The 13,903-nt window shown below is 46.0% G+C and overlaps 1 protein-coding gene across 1 annotated transcript in view; it reads left to right on the top strand.

The window, feature by feature from the left end:
* The window catches only part of LOC111159037 (tetratricopeptide repeat and ankyrin repeat containing 1), a 98,065-nt gene that overhangs the window by 57,550 nt on the left and 26,612 nt on the right, over positions 1-13,903 (top strand). The window contains exons 11-15 of the mRNA XM_022521406.1: positions 920-1,174; positions 2,920-3,096; positions 3,526-6,441; positions 11,640-11,839; positions 12,345-12,482. Coding sequence (XP_022377114.1) covers positions 920-1,174; positions 2,920-3,096; positions 3,526-6,441; positions 11,640-11,839; positions 12,345-12,482 — 3,686 coding nt within the window. The remainder of the gene's footprint in view (positions 1-919; positions 1,175-2,919; positions 3,097-3,525; positions 6,442-11,639; positions 11,840-12,344; positions 12,483-13,903) is intronic.

Raw genomic sequence — 13,903 nt, 5'->3', positions numbered from 1 at the left:
GTTTTTCTGGTTTTCACATTAAATATTAAACATCAAAATGAATATTCTTGTTAGAAATCCTAGAACATGGTGGAAAGCAAAAACCAGCAAAGGCAAATAAAATTGCTCTTATATAGGTTAACTCTTGATTTCTTCCCTTCTCTTCCTTCCTGCTTTCTTACTGGTAGGGTTGCCAGACAAATTATAGAATGCTGGTTGCATTATAACTTCGAATAAACAGTGAATATAGTATAAGTATGTCCCAATTATTGCATGAGCTATACTAAAATTTTATTTGTTGTTTACGTGAAATTCAAATTTAACTGACATCTATTTTTATTTGCCAAATCTGGCAATTTACTTACTGAGGACCTCTTCTAGAAGTTTTTCATCTATAGGATATACCAGCATCATGAACAGGGATAACGATGATCCTGTCTGTGTACATTAGATATCAGATGGAAATACCTAGCATATTATGATATGAACTTAAGAATTAGGATTAGACCATCCTCTCACCACTACCTGATGACTCTCAACTTTTTAATTATTCTATAGTGTCTCCCTGTATTTCAGTGCACACTCTCCATTAGTATTGTGCAAAACTTAAGCCAGGTTCTTGTCCTTCTGATCTCAGTAGAATGCTCTGAACTCACGTATTCTTCCAAGACACAGTCAATTCTGCTCTTTTCCCGGGCCAGTCTCTACTCTCCTTAAAGTATTTCTGACCCTCCCAGAAGGTCACATGGCCAGAGCTTATACTGACATTTACCAGTGGTTGAGTAGCTGTCCAAGGTACTTACTTGCTTGTATTTTCCCCAGAGGTTTAACATACTGACCGACAATTCTTGTTAATTATGCCTAAAGGTGTTGGGTGGTATCTGGGGACAGGAATCATATGAACCTTTTTGGGAGTGTGGTGTATTCTTATTTTTAAAAGAAATTCCTCCTGACCTGGTCTGTGACATTAACCGTGATTGCGCCAACACCTTCATCAAGTTTTTACTGGAGAAACAGAAATGGCCGGAAGTGCTTCTGTTGCTGACCCGCAAAGTAAGTGGGGAGCCACCGCTGGGAGACTGCCTCATCAAAGGCTGCAACTTCTCAGACCTTGACCTCTGCACCGTCATCCCCCGCCTCAGCACCTGGGACCCTCGGAGGATGCAGCTCATGGGCTGCCTCATTGACAGTGGAGGTGAGAATGCTTGCAGGGAGCCCTGGAGACTTGTCCCTTGGGTGCCACTGGTCCTGGGTCTTTCACTTGACTTTGGAGACTGCTTTAAATTCTGGCCCATTGTCTTCTTCCACAGCTTCTCATTTTGCACAGCGACAGGTTAGTGCCCTGTCAGTGGGTGCTGGCCCTGTAGTTCTGCGTCCTTGGGAACACTAGTCATCATTGTCTTTTCTTCTGCCTTGTGTGAGAAACCTCAGGTGTGTGTGTGGGGGGTGGCCCTTGGCCCTGGATGTGGCACACAGGATCCTTTCCTCTCAACTGTGACTGCCAGCTAGACTTTTCCCTGTACTCAGTATGCTTCGTGTGTCCCTATTAACTCTCCAGCATTCTTTTCTAATCAGCGGATTAGGATTTGAGGTGCTTCTTTGTAAAGAAACCGCTAAATAATTGGTTTGGCAGAAACATTTGCCGCTGTGATCAGCGCAATCACATTTGGCTGGAGGTATGTCTGGAAAGAGCCAGCGCCTTGCCCGATTGGGTATTATTTATTTATTTTTTAAAAAATTTAGTTTGTAAAGATTTTATTACTTGTTTGAGAGAGACAGAGAGAGATCATGAGAGGAGGGAAGGGCAGAGGGAGAGGGAGAAGCATACTCCAGCGGGGGAGCCCCATGCGGGATTCGATCCCAGGAATACAAGATCATGACCTGAGCTGAAGGCAGATTCTTAACCGACTGAGCCACCCAGGTGCCCTGGACTGGGTTTTATTTTATAACTGATTTGGAAACCCCAACTACCTCCTGCCCCCATTTCCCACCCCCCTACTCATGCCACTACTAGTTGTGTGGTCTCAGGCATCTCCTTGTTTATAAAATGGGAATAACAGTCCGTTTCTTTCAGGGATGTTTTGAATGTTAAATGAGCTCATGCATGCAGGTTCTTGGAAGAGCACTGTGGCGGTGTGGTTTTCTGCTTGTTCGGCTGTTTAAGAGGGAATGCCCTTTCTTGGTCCTTAGCTCTCAAAGGGCCATACAAAGCCTTTGGGCATTGACTGTTCCCACAGGTTCCAAGAGGTAGATGGAATGCCTCCTGTAGTATATTTCTTCAAAACCATTCCTCGAGGGAAATGTTACTACCTTTGGCTGGAAACTGTGGCTGTCATGGACTTCCTGTTTTATTGCTGTGTCGGCTGGCACTTATGAAGCGCCTGCCTGCAGTCGGGTGCCGGGGACCAGGGACAGAGTGAATGTGCAGCTGCTGTGCGGGGGTGTGTGGATTGCAGAGATGCAGGTCTGGGAGACTGCAGCGTAGAGGGGAGGCATGGACTGAGCTAAAGGGAAGCTGATGTTGGGGGTGGAGAGGTGTTAGGGAAGATGCCATTTGAGGGTAGGTGGGCAAAGGATGTAGGAAGCCATGCTTATATCCTGATCACTCACTATGTGTCTGGTAGGGTGTTGGACAGGGACTGGGGTTTCTATTGTTCCAGGGCCCTGTCCCCACTCCCGGGCAGTGCTGAAGATGGGGCCTGGGGACACAGAGGGGAGCAGGAGAGTGGAAAGGTCCGGCCCATGAACGGGACACCGGAAACAGTTGGGCTTTCACTCTGAGGGCTCTAGGAAGCCTTCACCTCGGAAGTCGGGTCGGCATCAGCTCTTCTCTCGGAGCACATGGCAGAAGTCATCCTCTCTTCCTCAGGTGAGCCAGGCAGTCCCTTGTCACAGGGTACATCCCTCACGGGGTTGTGCCCTTTTCCTCTGTCTTCTCAGCCTTGCCTGAGGGTCTCCACGACAGTCAGGAGACGCCAATTGTCACGTGCCTGAAACATGAAGACTTCGAGCTGGCGTTTCTTCTTTTGACCAAGGGTGCAGACCCCCGCAGAATCTCCCTCACAGAAGGTGATACTCCTTTGCATGCAGCACTCCACATCTTTTTGGACATTAAAGGTAAGCCTTTATTTTTTAAGCAGTCTGTTCCTTGAAGAGGAAGCTGGATAGTAGAACCAATGCTATGCTTTTTCATCTTTCTTATTGGGAAAACCAACGATCTGAAAAAGGGCTGTTTCTTGGTCAGGTCCACCCATTATCCCCTGGCCTCCGACCCGTAGCTGGGTGAGAAGGAGCAGCCATCACAGTGAATGGTCTGGGTGGGTTGACTTAGGAGGAGTCTTAAGTTTCAAAGTTGGCTGTCCCCCAGATGTGGCCACATACCCCTTGGGAGCAAATTGTCCCTGATTTTCAACCACAGGGTTATTGAGTACTTGGGGAGGTGTGGTGTTCTGAGATGCCCCTGGCTGGCATCTCTCCAAACCCAGAGGTCTCTGTTCCCTGGAAAGAGCGGCTTAGGACTCACAGTGTTTTGTTTGTGTCTTCCAGCTGACATCGGTTTTAACTTCCTCAGCCACCTGTTGGATCTCTTCTGGTCCAACCCCACTGAATTTTGCTACCTCAACCCCAACAGCCAGGACAGCAACGGGAACACGCTGATGCATATCATCTTCCAGAAGGGCAAGCTGAGGCGCATGAAGAAGCTGATAGACCTGCTGGTGAAGTTCGACATCAACTTCAACTTGAAGAACAAAGAAGGCAAAGACGCAAGGCACCGGATCAAGAAGAATGACGCTCTGCTCTTGGCCTGGAACAAAGCTCTGATGGAGAGCAAACGGAGGAACCGGCAGGACCCTGCTGCCCACCCAGGGAAGCTCCCGAGGCCCACTGCCCCTGGCCACACATCTCAGCTCAAGTCCCAGGGTTCATCCAAGTCACTGCCGTGCAGCATCCCTGCCAGGGCCCTGCCTGAAGGAGCCGTGGTCCCCGACAGCTGGGAGGCTCTCCCGGATGTGCAGGAGATGAGGGAGGAGCCTGGAGCTGTCAGGCCCTGCTCTCTGAGAGACCGCCTGGTACAGGACATCACGGATTTAATTCAGCAGGTTGAATTGGATACATCCCTCCCCAAGGACTGTCCTCAGGACTCTGAGCCTCTTCAGACGGGTGTTGGAACCGAAGTAAAGAAAGATGAGCTCCAGCGAGCCCTGGGGGCTCAAGGCTCTGACTCAAGTGGGAACCAGCACAGTGTCCTTGAGGCAGGGGGGGCACGTGCGCAGGCAGGCCTCGAGGCCTCACAGTTCATTCCTGCTGGCCACAGAGGGAGCGAGGGCAGAGATGATCCGGACAGCTGGAACACGCAGGATATCGAGGACTGCCTCCAGGACTTCGAGAACATGACGTGGGAGATTGAGTGCACCTCAGAAATGCTGAAAAAGCTGTCTAGTAAGGTCATGACAAAGGTCATGAAGAAAAAAATCATCCTAGCTATTCAGCAGCTGGGGAATGGCGAGTGGACGCAGGGGCTGCAGAAGCGGCTGAAGCACCTGAAGGGAAGCATCCAGCTCTTCGAGGCCAAGCTGGACAAGGGGGCCCGCATGCTGTGGGAGCTGGCCATTGACTTCTCCCCTCGGTGCAGTGAGAACCCAGAGAAGATCATCGCTGCCGCAGAGCGGAACCTGCACAGCCCGGAGAAGTCGGGTCGGGTCTATACAGAAATCATCCGGATCTGGGACATCGTCTTGGACCACTGTAAGCTGTCGGACTCCATCAGGGCCATCTGTAGTGCCTACAACCGGGGCCTGTCCTGTGTCCTGCGGAAGAAGCTGAAGGGCATCCACCAAGGCCAGCTGTCAGCCAACGTGAAGATCCAAAAGCGCATACCTCGCTTCTATGTGGAGGACACGGAGGCTGAGAAGAACCGGGAGCATGCGAACCCGGAGTATTTCCCTCCGGCCAGCGCAGTGGAGACGGAATACAACATCATGAAGTTCCACAGCTTCAGTAATAGCATGGCTTCCAACATCCTCAACGACACAACAGTGACGGTGGAGTACCCCTTTAGGGTGGGTGAGCTAGAGTATGCCGTGATTGACCTCAACCCCAGGCCGCTGGAGCCCATCATCCTCATTGGGCGGAGTGGCACTGGGAAGACCACCTGCTGCTTGTACAGGCTGTGGAAGAAATTCCACAGTTACTGGGAGAAGGCCGAGCAGGCTGGAAGCCCGCTGCTGGCCAAGCAGATATGGCTGAAGAGAAGGCTGGAAGTGGAGTCCGGAAAGGAAGGTCCCCGTACGGAAGAAGTGGACAAGGAGGAGGAAGTGGAGGAGGAGGAAGAGGAAGGTTCCATGGAAGTGGAAACAGTGGACAGCATAGATGAGGATCAGGATAGTGAAGCCTGTGCAGGAGGACCCAGTGGAGAGCCGGGGGAGCCCGGGCAGGCAGCCGAAGTGTGTGCTGCGGAGCAACCCCACCAGCTGGAGCATTTACATCAGATCTTCGTGACCAAGAACCACGTCCTGTGTCAGGAGGTGCAGAGGAATTTCATCGAGCTTTCCAAGTCTACCAAGGCCACCAGTCACTACAAACCACTGGAACCCAATGTCCACAAACTTCAGGACTTAAGGGACGAGAACTTTCCTCTCTTCATCACTTCCAAGCAGCTGCTTCTCCTGCTTGATGCTTCTCTGCCCAAACCATTTTTTCTGAGAAATGAAGATGGCAGCTTGAAAAGAGCCATCGTGGGGTGGTCCACACAGGAAGAGTTGACCATTCCCAACTGGCAGGAGGATGAGGAGGAAGCCGAGGCTGATGGGGACAATGGTGAGGAGGATAAAGCTCCAGAAACACGTATGTGTGAGAGTGACCCCCGGGTGTATGTGACATTTGAGGTATTTGCCAATGAAATATGGCCGAAAATGATCAAAGGGAAAACCTCCTACAACCCTGCACTGATTTGGAAAGAAATAAAATCTTTTCTGAAGGGGTCTTTTGAGGCCCTCAGCTGCCCCCAGGGGTGGCTCACAGAAGAAGCGTATAAGAAATTAGGGAGGAAGCGGTCCCCCAATTTCAAGGAAGACCGGAGCGAGATCTACAGTCTCTTCTGCCTGTACCAGCAGATCAGGTCTCAGAAAGGTTATTTCGATGAAGAAGATGTTCTGTATAACCTGTCCCGGAGGCTTTCGAAGCTCAAGGTGCTCCCGTGGTCCATCCATGAACTCTATGGCGATGAGATTCAGGACTTCACCCAAGCCGAGCTGACACTGCTAATGAAATGTATCAATGACCCCAATGCCATGTTCCTCACGGGAGACACGGCCCAGAGCATCATGAAGGGCGTGGCCTTCCGCTTCAGCGACCTGCGCTCTCTGTTCCACTACGCCAGCCGAAACACCGTGGACAAGCAGTGTGCCGTCCGGAAGCCCAAGAAGATCCACCAGCTGTACCAGAATTACAGGTCCCATTCGGGTATGTTCGGGCTTTGTGCTTCCCTGCGAGGAAGGTGCTTGGGCACCATCTGGCACTATTTTGTTAGGCTTTTGTAGCTGAAGTAAGGAGAGTATCTCGGAGTTTGTGGGAAATGCACCCACGAACAAGAAGTCTTATGGTTTCTGCTGCTCCTCATTCGGAGGTTGATAATTCAAGCTGTGGTCAAGTGGAAATTACATCTTAGGGAGCTTGCCATGACATGAAAACATTACAGGGGAACATTTAAAGTGCTTGGGAACTTATGGTAAAGCACTTCGGAAGCACGGTCTTGTGGCACATAAAGCGATATGTTGATTAGATTAATTCCCAAAGCAGCTTTTCTCCCAAGGAGAAGCCAAAAAAAAAAAAAAAGGGCTAGAGCATGGTGGGAGATGGCACATATGCAAAGGCTTTTAACATGAACCTCAGTTGTGCCCCTTCTCTGTGCCAAGCGAGATGCTAGGCAGCCTATGTAGACCCCCCCTACTTCATCTTCACAATGACCCTGCTGGGTAGGCAGCCTTCCCATTTTACAGAGGACACTGAGGCACGCAGTGTTTGAAAAACAGAACAGCCATGCCAGAATCCTTCCTTTAGGTTTATAATGCTCACCCATTCACCTCCTGTGTCCTGCATGTGTCCATGAGCAATAAGAGTACCATTTTACATGCTTAGAAACTTTATTTAATGGGATCATGCCAGACATATCTTTCTGCCACTTTGTATTTTTGCTTCATGTTACATGTTGGGATTTCTGCATATTGATGATTTGGTACTCGAGACCCTGCATTTCTAATTAGCGTTAGCATTCCATTTTAGGGCTGTACCAGTTTGTTACTCATTTTCCAGTAATGAAGGGTAGGCTCCCGACAGTTTTTCACTGTGACATATAATGCTGGAGCGAACCTTCCTGAGCAAATCTCTTCGGATCTATGTTATATCCTCTTACTTTGCTCTTGGGATGGGTGTGAAATGACATCTGGTGTAGTTTGAATTTCCATTTTCTTGAGATGTGGTGTCTTTTTATGTGTTTACCGGCGATTCTGTATTCCGTGAATTGCCTGTTCTCCTTTGCCTACCTTTTTAATGAGTTGTTTTTCTTACTGATTTTTTAAGAATTCCCTATGAATTTTTGCCTTCTTATCCTTTGTTGATTATAAAAAATTGCAGGGCTTGTTTTTCTTTGTTAAAGTAAAATGGCATATAAATAATGGTGTTCTTTAGTAGGAAGATACTTTAAATTTTAACTTACGAATGTTTACTTTTACGATTTGCTCTTTGGTGTCTTAAGAAATTTTTCTGATCTGGAGTTATTAAGAGAGTCTCCTTAATAATTTTCTAATGTTTTTCAGTTTTGCTTTTTATATGTAGGCAGGTATTTAAATTTAGGTAAATTTAAATAACTAAATTTAATCTATTTAAAGTGTATGTGTGGTGTGACATTGTCTTTATTAAACTAACCCTTCTCAGATCTAATTTTACTTTTTTCCATATGGAGAATCAGTTGTGCTGATGCCATTCACTGCTTGGCGCATCCTTGCCTCTGATTTGTAAGGTGCTTTTCTTTTATATTTTGGACTCTGTTTCTGGGCTTACTTTTTCCCTTGATTTGTCTCATTTGTCTCTTCTTGCACTGTTAGCATGATGTCACATTTGCCATAGTTATCAGATTCTCTGACTCTTTGTACTTTTAATTGGAATTTCATTGAATTTATTGCTCTTTGGGAAGAATTCACATCTTTACATCTTTGGGATTTCTGAACCATGACGTTAGTGTATTTCTCTATTCAGGTCTTCTTTTAGTGCTTTCAGTACTATTTTATAATTTTCCCCAGACATTTTACACAGCTGTTATATTTGTACTGGGGATCTTATACTTTCTGTAACTATCATGGCTGCCCCCCCTCTTTTTTTTACATTTTTTATCGGTTATTACTGGTATAGAGGAATGCTATTGGTTTTTATATGTTGATCTGGTCAATCTAACAATCATGTTGAACATTCTAACTTTTAGATTATGGCATTTTTCTGCAGATAGGGTCAGTCTTTATCTTCTTTTCTATATTTATCATTCATTGTTTCCTGTTCTATTTAATTTTCCGGGACCTTAAACACAAGCTTTAACAGGCATCTGTGTGTTATTTCTGCAGTTAATGGGACTATTTTTACCATTTTGCCATTTAAGTCTGATGTTTATTGTAGGCTTTTGATAGATGCTCTTTTTCTAGATACGGCTCAGGTAGGCTTTGGTTTGGTGGAAAGAGAAAATACATGCAAAGCACCCTCTCCCCACACACATTGTAACATGAGATTAAAACTCTGATTTGTTTAGCTCAGGAGTCAGAAAATGATTAGAAGGCAGGTGGCCCCCCAGAGTGTAGCTATATCCTACAACTCAGCCCAGCTTTCCAGGTCTCTGGAATTCCTCACTGATGGTGCATTTGAAAAAAAAAAAAAGAAAACAAAGGAAAAAAACCCCACAGGATCTCGCTGCATCTGAACAGTTCAACTTGTTGTTCTTCCTTGCTCTTATACGTGGGACTTGGATTGTGTAGCAAGAGTTGGCACAAAGTAATGATTCTCTTAATAGGAAATAGAACCCTGGCCCTTGTTCATCTGTTAAGACGTTTATTGAGCTCCCTTGCCTGGCACTGTGTGTGGGCCGGGTGACTGAGGCACATAACTCACTCTTTCTGTCCTCAGGACGTGGCTCCAGTGGCACCCCCTTTTCTGTTGTTGGATCCAGTAGAAGGATTTGGCATGAGAAGTTGAATGAGCCCCTCTTTCCGACTGACCTCTTGGTTCAGTGCCACTGGTCTGGGGCCAGCGGCCTTTCTGATAGGCAAGAAAGAGCATGGCAGAAAGAGTTGTTCCTGGGATTTGGGGATTTTTGATGTTTTTGCTAAGTAACCCATTAGGACAATGACTACATAAACCCCATCTTGGAATGGAGGGAAAACTATGTATATATACTTCTGTGTATAGAACCAGAAAAAGCCCAAATCGTATGTACTAGATTTTAGAGACTTCATAGAACACCTAAAGTGTTAAAAAAAAAAAAATGTACAAGCTACATGTAGGGCCATTTGTGGCTAACATTTTTTTTTTTCATTTCCTTTTGATCTTTTTTCTTTATATACATTAAATGCTTTTATCACACACATGTATTTATTGATTATGTAGTGAATATGTACTATGTTTAGGGAATATTTCCCCTTTTTTTTCTTTTTTTAAAATTAAGATTCACATAACATAACAACTACCTGCTTAAAATATGCAGTTTAGTGGTTTTAATATGTTCACAAGGCTGTGCAACCGTTACCATTACCCAATTCCAGAATTTTCATCACTCCAAAAAGAAACCCTATACCATTAGCAGTCACTCCTCATTCCCCCTCATCCCCTACTTTCTGTCTCTGTGGATTTGCCCATTGTCATGAAATACAACATTTCATGTAACAGGAATCATACAATATGTGGCCTTTTGTGTCTGGCTAAGTGATTAACATAAAGTTTTTAGGGCTCCTCCACGTTGTAGGAGGCGTCAGAGTTTCAATCCTTTTTATGGTGGGACCATCTTTTATTCTTTGGGTAGGCTCATTTAAAAATTATTCATCTAGTTTCTCGGGAAGGGCATTTCTGTGGATTCCCATTCATCACTGTAGTCAATACTTCTGTGCCTTTTTCTGATTCTCCCACTAATATATACCTCTGGCCTTTGCTAGCTTTTAAAGAGGAGGGAACCTCAGTGGCAGCTGATTTGCTTCAGTTAAGCAAATTCCACTTGTGCTCCCAACTGTATACATCTAATAATATTACTACTGGGAAGTAAAATTTCTCCTTATTGTTTGGTTATAGCAGTGGGGACACATAGGCCCATTTCATGGGGTTCTACCAAGAACACGATGTTCTACCTGCCATCATGCAAAGGGCACATGGCACAAAGTGAACCATGGAGAGAGACCCAGGATGCTCTGTGCTCAGTTCAACTTCAAATCCTATCACTTGGAGGTTTTTACTAACTTCTTAGATGTTGGAGTCTCTGCTTGTAAAGGTGGGATTGTCTGATCTATATCGCTGAGCAGTCCTGATGATTAAATGGGATATTTTTATGAAGGTGCCTGTCTCATGGTGGTAGTGTTCAGTCTATGTGACTGGCCACGTTACTCAGAGCTTAGATAAGCAACAGGATCCAGGGAGAAAACTCTTCACAAAATCCTTTCTCCAGCTCCACCATTTTTCTCAGGCTAGATCTCTCAGCTGCATATAAACCCAGTGCGAGAGTGATGGAGGCCTTGCCTTCGGCCCCCACCTAACATTCAGCACTGCTGTTACCATGGCAATGTCTCTCCGGCTCCAAGCTCCAACGAAAGGGTCCTAATAATTTTTGTTTTCTTACCATCTATGCCAGCCCCTTGTATTAGCATTCTAACAGCTCTAATTATTTAAATTATATTTCTGCCTTGATTTTTCTTTATGAAGTAATTTTTTCTAAAATGAGTGTAGGTCGGGAGCGAGGTCCAACAAAACCATAGCAACATATCTCTGCCTTCATGCCCTGTACCTGGAGTAATACTAACCAGAGCCAAAGTGATAATCTAATGGGAACTAGAAACTGACTTGCAATTATCCATACTATCAGGACCAATATTGTTTCTCAAGAAAAAAAAAAGCCCAAATTAAAAAAAAACCCCACAAAAAAAGCACAAAAGCCAGCCATCAAAAGAAATGAAATCTTGCCATTTGCGACGACGTGGATGGAACTAGAGGGTATCATGCTTAGCGAAATAAGTCAATCGGAGAAAGACAACTATCATATGATCTCCCTGATATGAGGGAGAGGAGATGCAACATGGGGGGTTAAGGGGGTAGGAGAAGAGTAAATGAAACAAGATGGGATTGGGAGGGAGACAAACCATAGGTGACTCTTAATCTCACAAAACAAACTGAGGGCTGCTGGGGGGAGGGGGTTGGGAGAGGGGGGTTGGGGTTATGGACATTGGGGAGGGTATGTGCTATGGTGAGTGCTATGAAGTGTGTAAACTGGGCGATTCACAGACCTGTACCCCTGGGGATAAAAATATATTTTTATAAAAAATAAAATTAAAAAAAAAAAACACAAAAGCACCCAGAAACCCCCCAGCCATGTTGTCATCGTGTTGCTCCATATCTGACCTGTGTTTTCTGTTTTATCTCAGGAATCCTCAATCTGGCATCTGGGGTGGTGGATTTACTTCAGTTTTATTTCCCGGAATCTTTTGATCGCCTCCCCAGGGATTCTGGCCTCTTTGATGGTCCCAAACCAACAGTCCTGGAGTCTTGCAGTGTTAGTGACTTGGCAATTTTGCTACGAGGGAACAAAAGGAAAACCCAGCCTATTGAATTCGGAGCCCACCAGGTGAGCTTCTTGGGATTGCGTGTTGTGAAATAAAAGGCAGTTTGTGGTTGAAAAAAGACTTGGGAGGCTGAATTATTCCGCGGTGTAGAGTTCAGTAGGGCCTCTGCCAGAATGGGTAAATTTCAGCCCCAGTGAGGGAGCAATTGTTAATATTTCAGCTGGTGGACCAAATCCAGGCCAGCCACTTCTTTTTAAAGCTGTTACCTGGGGCGCCTGGGTGACTCAGTGGGTTAAAGCCTCTGCCTTCGGCTCGGGTCATGATCCTGGAGTTCTGGATCCAGCCCCGTGTCAGACCCTCTGCTTGGCGGGGAGCCTTCCTCCCCCTCTCTCTCTGCCTGCCCTCTGCCTACTTGTGATCTCTGTCTGTCAAATAAATAAATAAAATCTTAAAAAAAAAAAAGATGTTATTTGCCTCCCACAGAAGTTGGCTGAGCTTTTCCAGATCCCTCGTTGTAGAACATGATGTTTTCTCTTTCCTACTTTCTTCTTCTTTCTTTCCCCCCAGGTAATCCTTGTAGCTAATGAAATGGCAAAAGAGAAAATTCCAGAAGAGCTGGGGTTAGCCCTTGTGCTAACCGTGTATGAAGCAAAAGGTTTAGAATTTGACGATGTCCTCCTTTACAACTTTTTCACTGACTCTGAGGTATGTTATGCTGAATTCTTTTCCACGCTGTGCATGCATATATGTATGAGCTACACTTCCGCTCTGGGAAAGAGAACGTGGAGCTGAGTAGAAGTGAGTTTGTCACAGGTACCTGTTTCCGTTCTGGAGCATCATCCATTCGGTGGGGGCTTTGTGTGCTTGGATATGGGTTTTGTCAGTGGCGGTGGGTGGTTTCCCAGTGTGTCATGGGCTGGTTCTCCCATGCCCTGCCCTGCTCTCTCTTTCTTCTAAATGCCTGGTACCCGAGTGCCAGCTGCCAGTGTTCACTAGCTCTGTTATCCTTGACTCCCAAGGATGCTCCAGTTGGAGTGAGCTCTAAGGAGAGCTTTGCAAATGAAGGCAAGGTTAGCAGTGTCCATCCTATGAGGACAGAACTGGGCAAGTTCAGTTCATAGAAAGAGAAAACTCCGGGAAGACAAATGAGGCTTGGTTCCTGGCCACTGGATCAGGTAATGTGGGGGATGAGGACAGCTGCCCCACCTGGGAGCTCCCTTCTGGCATGGCTTCACCACTGCTTGCGGCCCATGCAGACCATGGCAGTGAAAGCATCCCTGGATCGACCCCCAGGACCTCCGTGCCAGCCCACCGCTTTGACTTGGCTCCTGAGTCCTTGGGATGGTCTTTCTTCCCAAGCTCAGTACATTATGGATAGAGTCACCAACTCGAGCCACTGGTTCCTTTTTCACCACTGTCTTTAGGTGGGGGCTCAGGCTGGCTGCTGACTGTGCTGGGAGGTCTCCTCTGGGCACTTAGCTGACTGTGTCCTGGTTCCTGTTGCAGACTTCCCACTGCACATGGTGCATGCTTGAAGGGGCTGTGGTTCATACTTAGGTGAGAAGCACCGTTAGCTTTGACCCCTTAAAACCTGCCCAGAACTGACTATTTTAAATGGAGTCCTGATTTTTTTTTTTTCTGGTCTTTCAAAAAATAGGATTACCCTGATGATACCTCTGACTAGTATTCCTATGGGTACTTCATGGTTTATAAAGTCCTCTTCCAATGCTTTGTTTCCCTTCATCCTCTACTAACCCTCTGAGATTGTATATATTTCCGTTACCCTCATTCTACAGATAAAGCTGAGGGCATGGAAATTAAGTAATTTGCCCATAGTCATAGTGTAGATGCCAGAGCCTGGAGACCAACTCAGATGCTCTGATTTCTCAGTTTCGTGATCTTCCTTCTGTACTCATTTCCTTTTAAAGCCCCGCATGCAAACTGGCTTCCAGAACCTTCCACGATGAGTATATTATTGCCATACCTTAAGTGCATTCCTTTTCTATTGACTTTTGCTAATGAAATCAGATGCACTTTCATTAATCCTGGAACCATTTTTATTCTCTGAGAACTAACTCTTTTTTCTCATAATACATCCATTGGTCATGGTTGGACCGAGGCTGTGC

Source organism: Enhydra lutris, unplaced genomic scaffold, assembly GCF_002288905.1.
Source record: "Enhydra lutris kenyoni isolate GAN:26980312 unplaced genomic scaffold, ASM228890v2 scaffoldscaffold66, whole genome shotgun sequence".
Taxonomy (NCBI): Eukaryota; Metazoa; Chordata; class Mammalia; order Carnivora; family Mustelidae; genus Enhydra; species Enhydra lutris.
This window is presented reverse-complemented; position numbering and strand designations above follow the sequence as displayed.